Source organism: Sceloporus undulatus, chromosome 5, assembly GCF_019175285.1.
Source record: "Sceloporus undulatus isolate JIND9_A2432 ecotype Alabama chromosome 5, SceUnd_v1.1, whole genome shotgun sequence".
Lineage (NCBI taxonomy): Eukaryota > Metazoa > Chordata > Lepidosauria > Squamata > Phrynosomatidae > Sceloporus > Sceloporus undulatus.
Window position 1 is genome coordinate 34,412,516 of NC_056526.1, and position 16,764 is coordinate 34,429,279.

The 16,764-nt window shown below is 41.9% G+C and overlaps 1 protein-coding gene across 3 annotated transcripts in view; it reads right to left on the minus strand.

The window, feature by feature from the left end:
* CARD10 (caspase recruitment domain family member 10) overlaps window positions 1-16,764 on the minus strand; it is a 78,981-nt gene that overhangs the window by 25,105 nt on the left and 37,112 nt on the right. For all 3 annotated transcript variants that reach the window (XM_042470937.1, XM_042470936.1, XM_042470938.1), the window contains exons 8-13: window positions 15,555-15,680; window positions 14,134-14,331; window positions 11,519-11,665; window positions 8,189-8,304; window positions 5,091-5,131; window positions 3,329-3,449 (exon numbers count right to left, since the gene is read on the minus strand). In XM_042470937.1, coding sequence (XP_042326871.1) covers window positions 3,329-3,449; window positions 5,091-5,131; window positions 8,189-8,304; window positions 11,519-11,665; window positions 14,134-14,331; window positions 15,555-15,680 — 749 coding nt within the window. The remainder of the gene's footprint in view (window positions 1-3,328; window positions 3,450-5,090; window positions 5,132-8,188; window positions 8,305-11,518; window positions 11,666-14,133; window positions 14,332-15,554; window positions 15,681-16,764) is intronic.

A 16,764-nucleotide genomic window follows, 5' to 3' on the forward strand; every position in this document is an offset into this window, starting at 1 on the left:
CTTGTTTTTGGAAGGGAAAACGCACAGCGAAATCAAAGAACGCTTGGATGCTGTGTACGGTGACTCTTCTCCTTCGATGGCGACCATCAAGAATTGGTTCAACGAGTTTGATCGTGGCCGCACGTCAGTTTTTCATGAGCCACGTAAAAAAAATCCACAATCTCGTATTGACAGACCGCCAATTGAAGGTTCGCGAGATAGCTGAGACTGTAGGCATCACAGAAGGAATGGTGCATCATATTTTACACGAAGAACTGGGCATGAGAAAGCTGTCGGCGCGATGGGTGCCGCGTTTGCTCACACTGGAAAACAAGCGCAACCGTGAGACCATATCGGCGACGTGTTTGGCATTGTTTAAGCGCAATCCAGTGGCGTTCTTGCGTCGTTTCGTGACCATCGATGAAACATGGATCCACTGGTACACACCAGAGACCAAGGAACATTCGAAACAGTGGACTTTACCCGGTGAACGTGCTCCGAAGAAGGCAAAGACTGTTCTATCAGCCGGAAAGGTGATGGCCACCGTTTTCTGGGATTCACAAGGTGTGATCCTCATCGATTACCTCAAGAAGGGTAAAACAGTCACGGGGCTCTATTATGCCGACTTATTGGGCCGATTCGACGCCGAATTGAAGAAAAAACGGCCCCGTTTGGCGAAGAAAAAAGTGCTGTTCCACCACAACAACGTGCTGGCTCACACCTCCACACTCACCATGGCCAAATTGGTCGAACTGGGCTACGAATTGCTGCCCCATCCACCGCATTCTCCAGATTTGGCCCCCTGTGACTTCTTTTTGTTTCTAAACCTAAAAAAGTCACTCACCGGGAAAAGATTTGGGTCGAATGAGGAGGTCATCGCCGCCATGGAGGCCTATTTTGCAGACCTCAGGAAAACGTATTTTTCAGACGGGTTAAAAAAGTTGGAGCATCGCTGGGCCAAGTGTATCAAGCTAAAAGGAGACTATGTTGAAAAATAAATTGCTACTTTTCCAAAATTTTCGTTTTTCTTTTGTAGGCTAAGTATTTATTGAATGACCCTCATATGTAAGCTGTTTGGAGTTTCAGTCTGAGAAAAAGGCAAGATACAGTCAGTCCTCCATATTTAGATTTTTTATCCATGGATTCAAGCATCCAAGCTTGCAAATATTTTAAAATTATATAAATTCCCAAAACCAAACCTTGATTTTGCCACTTTATATAAGGGACACAATTTTACTCTGGGAATTGAGCATTCATGGATTTTGTTATCCACAGGGGGTCCTGGAACCAAACCCCTGCGGATACGAAGGAACAACTGTATAAATAAAATATAACAACAAAATGTGCACTTTGGTGCAGTAGTTGTAATTCTCTGCTTGAAAACTTGAGTTCACTTCCCTGAATTATAGTACTGGGATTCTCTAGTAGAGAATTCTAAGTACCTGTATCTCACAAAACTATAAATCCTAAGATTCCACAGGAAGGAACTATGTCAGTTATGGTGGTAATAACCTGTTATAACTGAGTAGCAAAGATGAACTTCTTATTGTCAGTAAACAAAAAACCCTAGTTCCCCCACTTAAAACATCATCACGTTTACCCTCAGTTCAAACTACTGAAAAAATTTGTCTTGGGCACTAGCCCTGTCAGTGTCAATAGTGTCATCTCCACTAACTGCTCTTCATGGATTTGCTCCACTCTATGTGGCTCTAGCCACTGCTGAGTGGCAGAACACATACTTTGCATCCAGAAGGTTCTAGGTTCAATCCTCGCTATCGCCACTTGAAAAATAGCATGCCATCAGACCTTGGGAGAGCCATTAGTGATCAGTGGAAATTGGGTAGGAGAAACGAGGCAAATTCAGTGGATTCAAGAACCAATTTAACTCTCTGGGAACCTACAGAGGTACACATACTACCACTATGGTTGCTGTGGCACATTACAGACTGCCCAGAAGGGGCGGTCTGCCGCCGCCATCATTTGCAGCGCGGAGGAGCCCCAGCGTCCAAACCGTGAGGCTCCTCCGCACTGCAAATAAGAAGTGCCAAAATGGCGCTTCTCTTTGTGGCGCCAATGGCACACTTGCAGCATTATATGCGCTGTGTGACATGCGTCCGCTACGTAAAGATGGCGGCCCCCGTGTGGAACGGGAGCCGCCATTTTGTACGGATTCGGTCCATATTAGGGTTAGGGGTGTCCGGAAGTGACGCCCCTTTCTAACCCTATTACGGACCCAGTCCGTACTATAGGCCCGTCTGTAACAGGGCCTAATACACCCTGTTGAAATTTGGCAACATGATAGTGGAATAAGTAAGGATAAAGTATACATGACTTAAAAGAAAGGTGCACAGGGTGCATCAGCCTGGTTTAAAAGGAAAATTAACTTTCCAAGGAGCATAATTCTTTATTAAAATATATGTACCTCCCATTGCCTTGTTTTAAGCAGAAAGGAGCCATCCCTCCCAGTACACTGGCCTAGCAGGCATCACCAACACATTCCAGCACACCAGAAGCAATGAAACATCACTTCTGAAATCCATTGTTACCAGTTTTCAAAACTTTTTTTTTCTTTTTCAGTGTTTGGGTGGGTTGGAAGGCTCTGGGATGTTGAGGGAAGCAAACCACAACATTTGCAGGTGGCTTTTGGATGGGTTTCTGGTAAAAAAAAAAAAAATCACTTAAAATCAGCTTGCAAAATAAATTGGGGAGTCTGGATGCTTTAGGGGTTACACATTGGGGCCCAAGGCACTCATGTGGCCCATGGTCTGCACTTTGCAAATCCCTGTTTTAAGGTAAAGTGTTGGGTCTTTTACTGCTTTTGCACTGCCACATCTAGTGGAAGTTATGCCTGTGAGGAGGTCCAAAAACTCAAAAGCCACTACTGGATGAAATTGGCCAATGGTCTGACTCAATATCAGGCAGCTCAATATTAGACAATTTGACTTAGTGTCAGGCAGCACTATCAGGCAGTACTTTCACAATCAAGGACGGGCAAGGGAACAGTGTCAGCAACAGTAGCAGCAGCAGTATAGGTCCCAGAAGCAAGAAGAAGAAGAATCCTGAAAATGGATGACATGGAATAGTGGCCATAGACCACACAAGCTTACCCACAGGGCCTTACTCAGAGCTTGGTAAAGTTACTTTTTTGACTACATCACCCAGAATTTCCCATGTACCAAGGCAAAGGATGGCATTCATTGCAGAAATACTAGAGCCACAATTCCTTTTGTTTGCCACTAGCTTGTTGGGCTAATTCTTCCAATCTGAATATCTCATCTTCTAAAGCACCTGAATTCATAAAGCTGCTCTTAGAAACCATTGGGAGATGGGAGACAAAAGGCAAACAGACCTCCTGGAAAACTCCTGCTGGTTAGATATAGTGGATAAGCAGAGTTCTGACTTTGCCCTTGTGTGTGCACTGCCAGAAGAAGAAGGGGATCTAGCAGAGAAGACTGTAGTGGTGATGCTTCCTGTAAAGAGAAAAGAGCGGAAAGCAAGTTACCATGCACAGCACTCAGGGGTTTACCATTAATCAGCTTCTTAAAGAGAACTGAGCAGATTTAGATCAGAACACTGAAGCAAATGGGGCAGGAAAAGCCCAAACAGAAATCTTTTCCATGAGTAGCTCCCATATAATGGGGGTAACTTTTAACAATCCAGCCATGTGAGTGATGGCCAGCTATATTAGCCAGTCATCCTCAATCAGAACTTCCAGACTACATTTCTCATCATGTTCAGCTTCTAGCCATGTTTGTAGACATTTGGATCCAACAAGATTGGAGAGAACTGAGATGGAGAACACAGGTGTGTTTCCCACAGAGTGAGTCTATGTGCCTGCCATCTTACTTGTGTGGGGGGGGTCATTAAGTGATCAGGCAATTACCCCCTACTTCCATAGCTGGGGTATGTTGTTAGGTGAGCCATGCAAGGTCTTCTCATAAGCAAGTAGCTTCCCTGCAGCAGAGCAGAGCTTGGTAATGTTACTTGTTTGGTTTACAGTTCCCGGAATTCTTCTATCCAGCATCGTCATTCTGTCTGGGTATTTGGGATTGTAATCCAAAAAAGTAACAGTGGTGGGTTACAAACCGCCATTTTGTACGTATTCAGTATGTACTAGGGTTAGGAAGGGGCGGTGCTTCTACGCCCCCCTAACCCTAGTACGTACTGAATAAGTACAAAATGGCGGCGCCCCTTCCACATGGGAGCCGCCATATTGACGTATCTTGTGGCGCTTATGACGTTGTGAGTGCGCCATTGGTGCCTCGTGGTGTCATAACTGCGCCGCAGGAAGAAGCGCCATTTTGGTGCTTCTATTTTGCTCCATGCGGGAGCCGCGCGGTTTGGGTGATTCCAGTCTTGTGTATTTAATTTATAGTGGAGCAACCAGCAGCGCCAGCAGACCGCCGCTTTTGGACGGTCTGTAACGGACCTTTGAGCAGAGGTAACTTTAACACACACACACACACACACACACACACACACACTATTTATAAGGTCCTTAAAAATGTATTACTCAGCACAACATCTTCTGCATTCCATTGAATATCTGCACTGGATTCCAAGAAAGGAGGAAGCAGGAGAAATGTGAACTGTATTCTGCTTTGTGTTTAATGGGCCCTAAGCAACTCTCCCCTATCTTTAACATCTGAATGCAGAAGCCAGTCTTTTGCACATAAGCCAATCCTCCTGGGTAAATGCGTTGGTAAAGAAAAATGCCACAAATCTAGCCAGGCCCAAGATATACAGTGAGACATGCTCTAGAGATTTACAGCCTGTCAAGAGGAACCGATAACGGCCTGAAGCTGAAGCATTTATCAATTGCAGTTCTTCCTACTCCTCTGAAACTGAATCGAATTGTCAAATAAAAAAAACCACTATAAATTAAATACACAAGACTGGAATCACCCAAGAACTGAAGCATCCATGCATGCATGCATGAGGGTTGGTGAGCCCCTGGAGGTGTTCCCAGAGTTAATAGAAAAAGTGTGGGGCAAGGGCACCCCCTTGTGGGAACACAGTCATGCAACTGATTTGATGGGGGAAGTTGCTCTCTCCCACCCCAGTCCTCTCAACGCTTCTTTCAAAGAGAAATTAAATAATATGAGTAATACCTGTTAAGTCTTCCATGCTGCCAAAAGATCCATAAGACTGACTGAGGGCACAAAGAAATATACAGAAAGTGACATTAATTCAAATTCTTACATGTATCAGAGCTTTGTTCCCCTGCCCCATTCACACATACCCTTACACTGTTTTTCAAAGATAATGACAATCACTATTATCTGATATGTTTACATTTCTACATTTTTCACATTTACTCAGCCTCTTTCTTCTACCCAAGGGCAGAAGAGTATAGCTTTACCTCTCTGTTCAACTCACTGTAGAACTAACTTTGTAGAAACTCTTAATTCCCCATCACATTCCCATCACAGTGCCTTTGCATAAACCACATCTTGAGAAAGTCCCTTTTCTGGATGACAAATCCTAGAACTCCCAGCTAGCACTGCTGGGGGATTCTGGGAGTTGTAGTTCACAAGGAGCTTTCTTGAGCACTGCTACATATAGTGAAAACAGCAGAGGCAGAATGGTGATGCTTGAGGAACCAGGCTAGAATTAAAACAGCTATTTCTTTCATTTCCAGCTCTGAGCAGGGTCCCTTTGCTCCCCTGTCCATCTTGATTCTTGAATGTTAAGTGTGAAGAAAACTTGATGAGATTTTAATTGCTCACTTGAATACTTTCTGTTTTAGAATAGAAAGTAGGCAGGAAAGAGGCTGGGAAAATAGCAATCAAACTGGTCCCAAGCTCCCACAAGCACCCAGTCTGTTGTATTATTCCAGTGCTAGATTAAAATGGAGATGAGACAGGAAGTGTAGAACTCAACCTTGTTAAATATATTACAATTAAAAGAATGGTGTACAGGTCTACAGAGCACTTGTCCTAATCTGCTCTGGGAATTTTTGTAAATTGTCTTCCTCAAATGGGGAACAATACGCAGCTGGGCACTTTCTTTCCCCACTTCACCCCTCCAGTCTTTCCTTGGATGTATGAAGCAGCCATAACACACATGGGGAAAGACAGAAGAGAGGGCAACTAATACTCTCTGGAATAAAGGATAGGGTGGTGAATCAGTTCTGGATTTTAGTCCAAACTTCTACCCAAGGTTCTGTCCAAATAGATAGCTATCCAAGTAACTATCCAGGGTTCTGCACTCCTTTGGGCTACTATGCTAGAGTTCAGCAACTTGGCTAGTTTAAGTTCAGACAAAACTTTTTAACAGATTCACAAACCCATTGACACAGAACTCACCAGCTCTCACTGCTCTCAGTTAGTGGTTGTGATCTAAGTCCCAAGGTTGAGACCCAGGTAGTGCTTGAAAATACCAGTCCAACCAATCAATCACTTTTCTATTCTGCCTTTTTCTCAAAAGTGGGCTTCCAGCTTTCCACACTGGAGAGCAGTAGACAGAAGAATCTGCACCACTTTTGTCTCCAGTCACTGATTAGAAACAACAGCTGTGATTCTTCTCCATCATCCTGATAGCTAAAAGGTGGTAGAGTTTGGAGGCACCTTCTCACACCAGATTCTGACTAAATTATGGGCCATATTAAGGTCATGGACTAGACATACCACCATGCATGTTAAATCTGTTGTTAAATCTCTCTTTTTTCCTAATCATTCAGCTCATATGTAACTCCCAGAGCCCTACTGTTGACTGCTTCAGCAGTTCCCATGAACAGCTCTATAAGGATTGCACTGACTGGAATGCAAGAGTGCAAGTAGCATACACATGAGCAGTGCTATGTCCACTCTTCCTGGATGAGTGAAGCACGAAGGCCTAAGTCTGAAGAATCAGAAGCCAAGTTTGAATGGAGATAGTATATCTATAACTAAGCAACCTAAACAAAGCTTGGAAAAGTTTTTTTGGACTACAACTGGCCAAGTTGTCTGGGGGATTTTGGAAGTTGCAGTCAAAAACACTTTTCCAAGTTAAGCTCCAGAGAGTCATGGGCATAATGTCAAATGCTTAAAAAATGCAAAAAAGAAACAGGAACAGGACAGGCTGCTGTAAAATGTCCTAAATCCAGAAGAGTTTGTTAAAGTATTTCAGCTGTTTTTATAGCTACAGAGAAAAATAATGAAAATAAAAGGGGGAAGTCACATACAGTATTTCAAGCAAAGCAGTGTAATTTTCTAAAAAAAAACAAAAAACAAAACAAAAACAAATTCATATAACTAGACATTTTAATTAAATGTAAATATTAAACTTCCTTAACTCAGGTTTAATGTTAAAATAAATGTATCATAATTATGCTTTATAAGCCAATTATAAACATTGCTTGCTTAAATTATTATATTTAAAGTCAAAATTACCTTTTTGTATAGACACAAGAGACTTAGTGAGTTCAGCACAAATTCCTTCCAAGTAGCCTCCTTGAGGATTCCACACAGTGATCCATCCCAGACTTTGCTTGGCTTCATCATCTACCAGGCTATTTCAGCTCATTATAATAATGCTCTTCAGTGATGTACCCCTCTAGCCATCCTTCATACTTCGTTTTAGATATGAGGGCCTCCCACCCATTATTTTATCCAGTGGCTGCTGGTGTTTCCCTTGTCAGTGGGGCAGTGAGGCCACTCCTGGTTTTAGACTTAACTTTAAAGGAGTTGTCCAAGGTGCTGAACCTGTTTGGGGAATGGGATTTGGCACCTTGGGCGGCTTCTTTACAGTACAGACTAATACACAGGGCAGATTCACTCCCCCACTGATACAGGATCTGGAAGTCACTGCTACATTTACTGACAGTTGCCCCTCAACTACAGCCAAAGTGCTACTCTCTTATTCTATAGACATCATATTCAATTCAATAGCCTTCTCTCTTCTTCTGAAGTCAAAGCTTACACACTTTACGCCAGGAATCTACAGTAACTGATGAAACCTCAAAACAGTTTCTACAAAAAATAATCCTAACTCTCTTTGTCCCCCTCCCACCTTCTGCTATTATCTCCTCCATTTGAGTGTCTTCCATCTTACAGCATGCATTCCAATCATATGCCCCTGAGTTCAACAGACCCATGCTTAATCCCCGTACACACACACTTTCAGGTCTATATGCAGCCCAGAAAATCTCTGGAATACCAAGATTCAGGAGGCCGAGAAGAAGAAATTCCATCACACATTTCAAGCGACTGGGAATTCTAGGCATCACCTCTTGAAGGGAGTTGGTCCATTTTCACGCTGCCGTCGAAGGATAGAGCCAGCACAGGGTGGGAAGGGGAAGATGGAAAGACGGTTTATTTCCTTCTCTCTGTCTGGAGTCACTTCCTGAAGGAAAAAAATGAAAAGAAAATCCTTGAGTCATAACAGATTCTGCGCAAATTTCTGAATTTTACTGTTTATCAACTGGACTGTCAACTGATTAAATCAGGGATGGGCACCTGGATAGGGGGAGGAGGCCACCCTGAACCCACAGGAGGTCTTGGAAAGTGTCAAATTTCACCCTCATTTTTATACTTTTTAATTGGGTGGCCAAATTGCTCATGAGAAGAATTTTTGCCATGTTTTTGGCCCTCCCAGGCCCAATATTTCACTGCAGCAAACTATACACACAGACTGTTACCACCTTAGAAAATCTAATTGCTTGATTTGAACCACAAACAGCTGCTTACAGAGGGGGTAATGAAAGCATCACTTCCATTTGCAACTTACATTTGAACATACGTGCTTAACAGGATTGGCCCAGGATTTACAGAGTACAAGTCCCACTTCAACCATTTTAGGTGGCTTGAAACAAGTGGATAATAAGACCTGTATATCTCCACCAAGTCTGTTGGATTCCAGCTTCAATCCTACCTATGCCAATCAGTGGAAGACTGTGGAAGGCTGCTATAAGTGCCTATACATCCTAAATCACAGAATCCTTTAACACTATTAGAGTGCTATAATTCCACTTTAACTGCCATCAATGTTTCCTATGGAATTTTGTAGTTTGTAGTTTGATGAAACAGTGGAATCTCTAGCTGAGAACTGTAAATGTCCCTCCCTAAATTGCAAATCCCAAGATGCCATAGAATGGAACCATAGCAATTAAAGTAAAATAGTGCTTTTACTGTGTAGTGTGAAAAGGCACACAGTCATGCAGCCCAACTTAATTAATTTTTTTTATTTTTTAATTAATTCTAAGGCCAAGGCGCTATATGTTGATTGTATAATATAAATCTATACACACAGTTGCATAGTAGTTGTACTATACCATTTTCTACTGATACTGACACTGTTCAACCAAATATGTATCTGCCAAAGTACTTGTTCCACTGTGCAATGGGGAACACACAGTGGAGGTTTCTGCAACCTTGTTGAATAAAGTGGTTCACTGAGGGCACTGATGAATAGTGACCTCAATGTAATGCTTGATGAATCCAAGGATGAACAACTGCACAGTGAAAATTCTGTTAGTCCCAACCAGTGCAAACTCAATCAGTTGTTGAAATCAACATGTAGGTACATCTAATTCAATTATTCTACTCTAGTTGGAACTTTCAATGGGATTTAGGCCCTTGTGAAATGGTTACACTTGTAGAACTCCACTTATGCAACCCTGAACTGAATACAGCCAAAAAGAATACCCACATGAGCCCAACCCTAATCATAAAGCTCACAGTTTGCTGTGAACACAAGATGAGATGTGTGAAGTATTTCAAACAACCTCTGACTCACACATTTTAACATTCTATCTCCCCACCTCTTTCTTCTTAGTTCTGTTTATGTGATATTTTAAATTAGCCTTTTAAGGCACATAAATCCAAATCAGTAACAAAATTGCTCATAACCAACCTGAGCTCCTAGGATAGGGCAGGATATAAACAAGCAATAAACATAATAGAGATGTTGAGAATTAAGGTGAAAGTGTTATCTTTGTCATGATCTCAGTGTTCACTGTAATGCAGAGAAAGATAATAGCCTTCATGTCTTGGACAAAAACTGGATAGCTGTGAAGAATTTTTAAACTAAAGTGTGGAAATCATAGATTCATAATAGGGGATTACAGCATATCTGCCTGCCCAAGGATTAAGAGTTTCATATCCCACCAGTGAGGTCAATATGCTGTGCCAGGACATGAAAGAAGGCCTTCTCAACTGTGGCACCCCAACTGTGGAATGCTCTTTCCCTGGAGGACCAACTGCCACCAACACTCATGTCATTTAGGCACCAAATTAAAACTTGGTTGTTTAGCAGAGCTTTTAGACCTCATTTATTCAGCTCAAAGATTGTTTTATATTTAGTTGTTAAAACTTTTTTTTAAAAAAATTTAAAAATTAAACTCATCTTATTTTTACTATGTTTTTAACTAATTTAAATTATCTTATGTTTTTAACCTGCTTAACCTGTTTTAATGCTATCTGCAATCCAGCCTGAGGTATCTTGATATAAGGGAGAATATAAATATTTAAATAAACAAACTGATTATTTTCATCCTTCCATGAGCCCCAAATTCTCTGTTACCAACCCCTTACGGAAGCATTTTTTCCTTCTCTCTTTTTTAAATCCTCCCTAAGTTTTTTTTATAGATCTTGTGTTAACTTTTCATTTGGAAAAGCTGTAGGTAGAATAAAAGTCCACACAAATCCTGCATATACACTTCACTAACAAAATTATGGTCTTTTGGTCTATTCCAGGATGGCCAACTACAACAGTGGTGTAGCCAATTTTTATGAACATGCACACAGCAGCCAAACTGTTGCACAAAACTGAAACAGGAACTAATGCAATATCACTACTCATTTTATTTTCAGCCTTTTTGCTTTAGGGGGATTACTGGTTGGGAGGGGTGGCAAAATTGCCATGTTTTATAGCCAGTTTAATATCTGAATTTTAAGTAGTCTGGTGGCTTAGAGAATGCCCTGCAGCCCTATAACTATTGAATAACAGGAGTTGGAGTTGCATGCAGCACATGGACCTAACTTTCCCTATCTTTTCTCTATCTGGATCCTGTGACCTGTAAACACAACCATATCTTTACCAATCTGTGGTCTGCTCATCTGGCAACAGTTTTCCAAAGACTCAGGTAGAGGTCTTTTCCAGACCCTTCAACTGCCCCAGTTTGGTTAAACAGTCTCAATTAATCCTCTGTTGTCTGACTTTTTGAACAGTTTTTCAAATATTCAAGTTTCTCTGTCCTCCTCCCACTTTCCCCCTTTCTCTTTTGCTTATTGCTATAAACTGAGTTCAAAATGCAAGTCAGTTAAAGTGCACACAGTTAACTCAACAGAGTTGAGTTACTTGTAGACTCAGGTAAAATAAACTGCTGCAGCTTTCCCTAGCTTATATTTCTTCCTCATTAATAACTTTTGCCATCTTCACCACACTCTGATGTTGCTTGGCCAGACATGTTCTAGTTTTCATCTGTGAAATATTCAATGGTATGCTTTTCCATCACCTGTGACCTGGCCTTTCTTAACAGAAAATGTAGATGACTAAAGCTGGGTCTTTCCGCATGTATGGCTCCATCAAACTACAATTTATACAATTCCCCTCTTACCTCCTCCTGGCTTGTACAATCCCCAGGAAATGCAATGTTCAGGATGCCTGGTGTATCTCCCATCCCATCCTCTGCAGCTGAAGGCTTTTCTATCATGCTCCAAGTGCTACTGAGGATGGAACACAGAGAATAGGAGGAGGAACACATCTAAGTGGAAAACAAAAGCAAATTGTCACAGAACATATATGAAATCCTTTTGAAAAGAAAAGAGGTACTGAGGCTTAAATATGCCTGAAAGTCCCACTCCAACCTGAAAGCTCATCCTCAACCCACATACAGCAATAATTCTAGGGAGGAAGAAAGGAGAGACCATGAAAGAAAACCAGTGCCAGCCCTACTATTATACGGAAGGATGCAGCCACCTCAGGTAATAAATCAAGGATGTCATGAAATAGCAGCGACTCCTTCATTAATTAACTTGTTAATATTTTTTTACTGGCAGGAATTAGGAAAGACCCTTTCAAAATTTTTCTACAATGTGCCAGAATAACCTGTCTTAATTTAAGCACTACATAGCCTGACCACAGGGGTGAGGAGGATGACTATGCTGTGTCAGAGGAAATAAAATCTCTTAGCTGGCTCTAGAGAAGACTATTCCTTCAGTTGACTTGAAAAGCCCCCATATTGACACAGAGAGACTCTGATGACAATTGTACCCCAAGATTTTACAGTTCTTCACGGGCTGGAACCCTGCAGTGGAGCCAGGAGCCACTGAACACAGTGAGCCTTTATCCTAAGGATGTATACATGTTTGCATATATTTAGGACTCTGTTTTTCAAAAATGCTTAGTAAAGTGGGAGGCAGTAGGAAAAGAGGAAAACTTACAGGTGAACAGGCTCAATGAAGCCACAGCTCTGAGTTTGTAGGACTTGAGCAGGGCAGTTAATAAGAGTATCAAAGCCAGTAGGAGCTTCAGGGGCTGAAAGCGGAGCTGCTGTACTGTGGCTTCAGCAGATGCCTAACAATGCCAACTCTCTAATCCAAAGTCAGAACCCATGCAGAATTTTGCTGCTTTGGTTAATACTGTGCATGGTATTTATAAGCCAGTTAGTCACTTCCTAGAGCTACAGTAAGCACCTCCTAGGATAGGATCCTTCCAACACTATTTTTATGGCTTCCTTGTCTGTCTTTTTTCTGGCCATAAAATAGAGAATTTGCCTTCACCAGAAGCATCAAATCACCTTCTAGACAGATGAAGGGGCTTACTGTTTAACATAAAAAATATTTTTTTGCAAAAGTGGGCATCTGACCAATTTTGTATTTGCTTTAGGTCCCAGAACAGACACTGGCCTCAGATCTACTAGAATTGCCATGTCCCAGGAGATGTCAAGATGGTGGTTTTAAAAGAATGTTGAGGTGCATCCAATGTGAATCTATGTGCCAGTGGGCCATTTCATATTGGTCCCAACCTATTTGCAACTCACACAAGAATAGGATCAGCCCAGGATTAGCCATACTCATTGAGGTGGAAAAAAACAATCAGTATTTTAATTTTATTTTTTATTATTTTGCTTCCAAAAGGTTAAAGCTGACATGCCAGAAATCATTACCTGTGGTGTACACATTCATCCCACTGTTGTTTCTAAGCTTGCAAGTGCTATCTTTCCTAAAAGTGTTTGTTACAAAACTGCAAATTCTATTTGGTCAGATGTAAGGACAAAAATGCATATGAATGTTATAGACAGTGATGCCCATGTCATATTATCTTCAACTACTGTTGGTCTCCAACAAAGCTAAAGCAATTCTAGGGTGCATCAACAGTATAGTGTCCATACTGAGGGAAGTAGTAGCACCAATGTATTGAGCCTTGGTCAGACTGGAATATTATGTCAATTTGTGGCCACAACAATTCAAGAAGGATACTGACAAGCTGGAATGTATCCAGAAGATGGCAGAGTAAAAGCTTGGAGAAGAGGTGAGGTGACATGATAGCTATCTTTAAATATCTGAAGAGACAGCTTGTTTTCAGTCACTCCAGAGCATGAATAAATGAACTCAAATTATTAGGAAATCAATTCCAGCTGAACACTGAAAAGAACTTCCTGATAGCAAGAACTGCTTAACCTCCATATTTGTGGAAGTGCCTCACTGTGTGTGTGTATTACTGCCCAAGAATTGAGATCTATAGGAAAGGCACAACTTTGTATCTTACAAGCCAGGAAAATACATTGTGGGAGGACATTGGAGAGGGCCTTCTCTGCTGTGGCATCCAAGATATGGACAATGGCATTCAGCAGGCTTGGTGACACCCAGTGAGAGGGGCTTGCTGAGGGGAAAGTGATGGCAGCAGCCTACCCTAACCCCCATTGCTTGCTCCTTGTGGCTTCATTGCCAGATGAGCTCCCTCCCTGGGGAGAGAGCCAGGCCAGCAACAAAGCCACAAGGGACGTACTGGCACTCTGCCACCTCGGCTCCTGCCAACATCTAAAGGGGTGTGGAAGTGGTCCCTAGACACCCAGAACTGTCTCTTCAACACAGAAAATATACCATTGTCCTTTTACTACAATTTTAACTTTTCCCCATTCACTGTTAGGCTGCCTTCTGTTTCTCTTCCTCCCAAAAAGATATCAACCTTTTCTCTACTTTGTGCTGAAAGTTTCCTCTTTAAACACACCTTCTTTGCCAGGCTTCGTGTGCACTGGCAGCGCTGCAGCTGTGCCTCTAGAGTGCCAATCTTGCCTTCTGCCTGTGTAAGTTTGCTCAGCAATTCATCCCTCTCCTCCTCCAAGGCCCGAACACGCTTGCGGTACTGGTCCTTCTCAATGAGGCTCTGGGAATATTGCAGTTGAATGCCATCTCGGCTCTGGATTGCCTGAAAGAAAGACACTCCTGGTGTAGAGGCAGAGATGTTTTGGCCAGATGAGATTACAGGCAGAACAAACCACATGATGTATTCTCCTCCAAATGCTAACCTCTGAAGAAATTATGCAAATCAAGCAATACTACATGTTATCTGCATAATTTGTTCTGTTTCTAGTAACCACAGAGGAAGCTTATTGTAGCTCATCAGATGCTATTGGAAGGCAACTACCATAAACTTTAGTCAATGCAGAATTCAAAGATATAACCATGCTAGTCTGTAAAATCAGCCTCTGAGGAAGTAGACTTTACTCTACACAAGCTTGTGCTGCCAACTTCTTTCTTTCCGTTAGTCTCAAAGGTGCTATAGATCTCTCTACATGCCTAGCTAAAATAGCCAGGGATAATGTCCAACACCATCTGGAGGGTCATATGTTCCCCCTGACCCTGCTCTATTGAATTAACAGAAAGGAGGAACCACTGCCTTGACTGAGTGGGGTACAATCTTTCTAGGGAGTCCCAGCTTTCAGCTCCTCTCTCCTCAGTAGCATCATGATAGGTTTGGAGATCCCAGAATGCTCAGGTTTTGGCCAAGTGCCCAAGGATGCAAATCTCCAGTGCAAGTCTTACCTAACACCACTGAGATTCCTGACTGGTAACAGTAAATGCAGACAACTTATGCCAGGATACAAAATCTCAGAACCAGAATCCTCTATTCAGGAGTCAGGTGATCTCAGGGAGCCAATCCTATGCTGCTGCCCACTATATAGTTCCAAAGACCACAGTCTTCTCCCAATCTGGCAACTGATGTCACTCAAGAAATCACTTGATTATGTATGCTTCCAGACATCTTCCTTGCCAACTGCCTGTTGGTTACCTTCTACATCAGAATTCTGTTCAGTTCCCTAACCAGCTCTTCATCAACTCAAGTAATCAGAGGGTTTGCTTAGCTTCTTGATGTGCCCTTCTCACCAGTTCAGAACATGCAAGTGCTCAAAATCTGAAGCTGTGGCCATGCATATACTGGCATATCCTTGTGCATGCATATGTCCCTATACATGCCAGGCCCTGTTCTCTCATTCTCTGAGCCTCACCACATGAAGCCATGAACTCTGAAATGGGGTTTACTCACATTCAACAGATTGTTTTATCAGAAGAAATTATACCAATGAACTAGGGTACTTATTACCACCACCTTAGTTGAAGGAAATAACTCTATTTAAAAGGGCAACTCACCTGATCTCTTTCCTTCTCAATCTCCTCCAACTGAGCCAGCACAGTGTTCATTCTGTGCTTGTATAGGTCACAGTTCTTCTGCAGAGTCTGGTATTTCAGCTGCAGATCTTCCATATCTTGCAAGTACTGGAGGGTGGGAGAAAGAATGCAGAGACTGTTGTGTCTGCCAGAGTGAGATTATTTAAGAGTTTACACTGAAGCAGATCTTGCCCTACAGTCTGTGTTCAGTGTCAAGCCTCAGACTTGGAACCAAATAATTGAGAGGAAAGGTGGAAATGCAATTTTTCCCTAGTACCACTTCAACCTTACCTCTCCCAGTAACCTTTCATTGCCCAAACACTATGGAAATATGATTTTCCAATAATAATTTCCAAGCTTCATGTGCTTAGAAAATTGCTTTTTAAAATAAAATAAAAAATAAGTTACTCATTATTTGGGGGATATCATTATGATATAGTTTCTTACTATTGTGTCACATGATTTGTGTTCTTGTTCATGTTTGTAACATGTTATGTCATATGTTACTAGTTCATCTTCAAAAGATCTACCAAAAAAGGAAGAAAATGTTCTAACCTTTGAAAAAGTCCCCCTAAAATTTTCCCCAAAATATTTTTGCACCCAGTAAGTAATAAAAAAATGATTACTCATAACACAAAAGTAACCATGTTACTGGTTGTTACAACAGTCTTTAAGATATCATTACCCCACATAAGCAATGAGTTACTTTAAACTTATTACAGGTTGAGTCTCTCTTACCCAAAATGTTTGGGACCACAAGTGTTTGGGATTTTGGAGGTTTGGGGTTTTTTTTAGATTTTGGAATATTTGCATATACATAATGAGGTATCTTGGAGATGGAACCCAAGTCTAAACATGAAATTCATTTATGTTTCATATATGCCTTATACACATAGCCTGAAGGTAATTTTATACACAATACAGTCCGCCCTCTCCATACATGGGGATCTGTTCCAGACCCACCCACCTCAGCGTATGGGGAAAAGAGCATATGCTCAAGCCCCATAGAAAATAATGGGGTGCATGCTCACAGCAGCACACGGGACCCGCAGCGTGAGTACACGCCCCATTATTTCTGCCGGGGCTTGCCTTCCGGGTAAGCTCAAAGCCGCAGAAGGCAAGCCTGCCTATAAGGAGGGCTGACTGTATTGTTAATACTTTTGTGCATGAAACAAAGTTTGTCTACACAGAA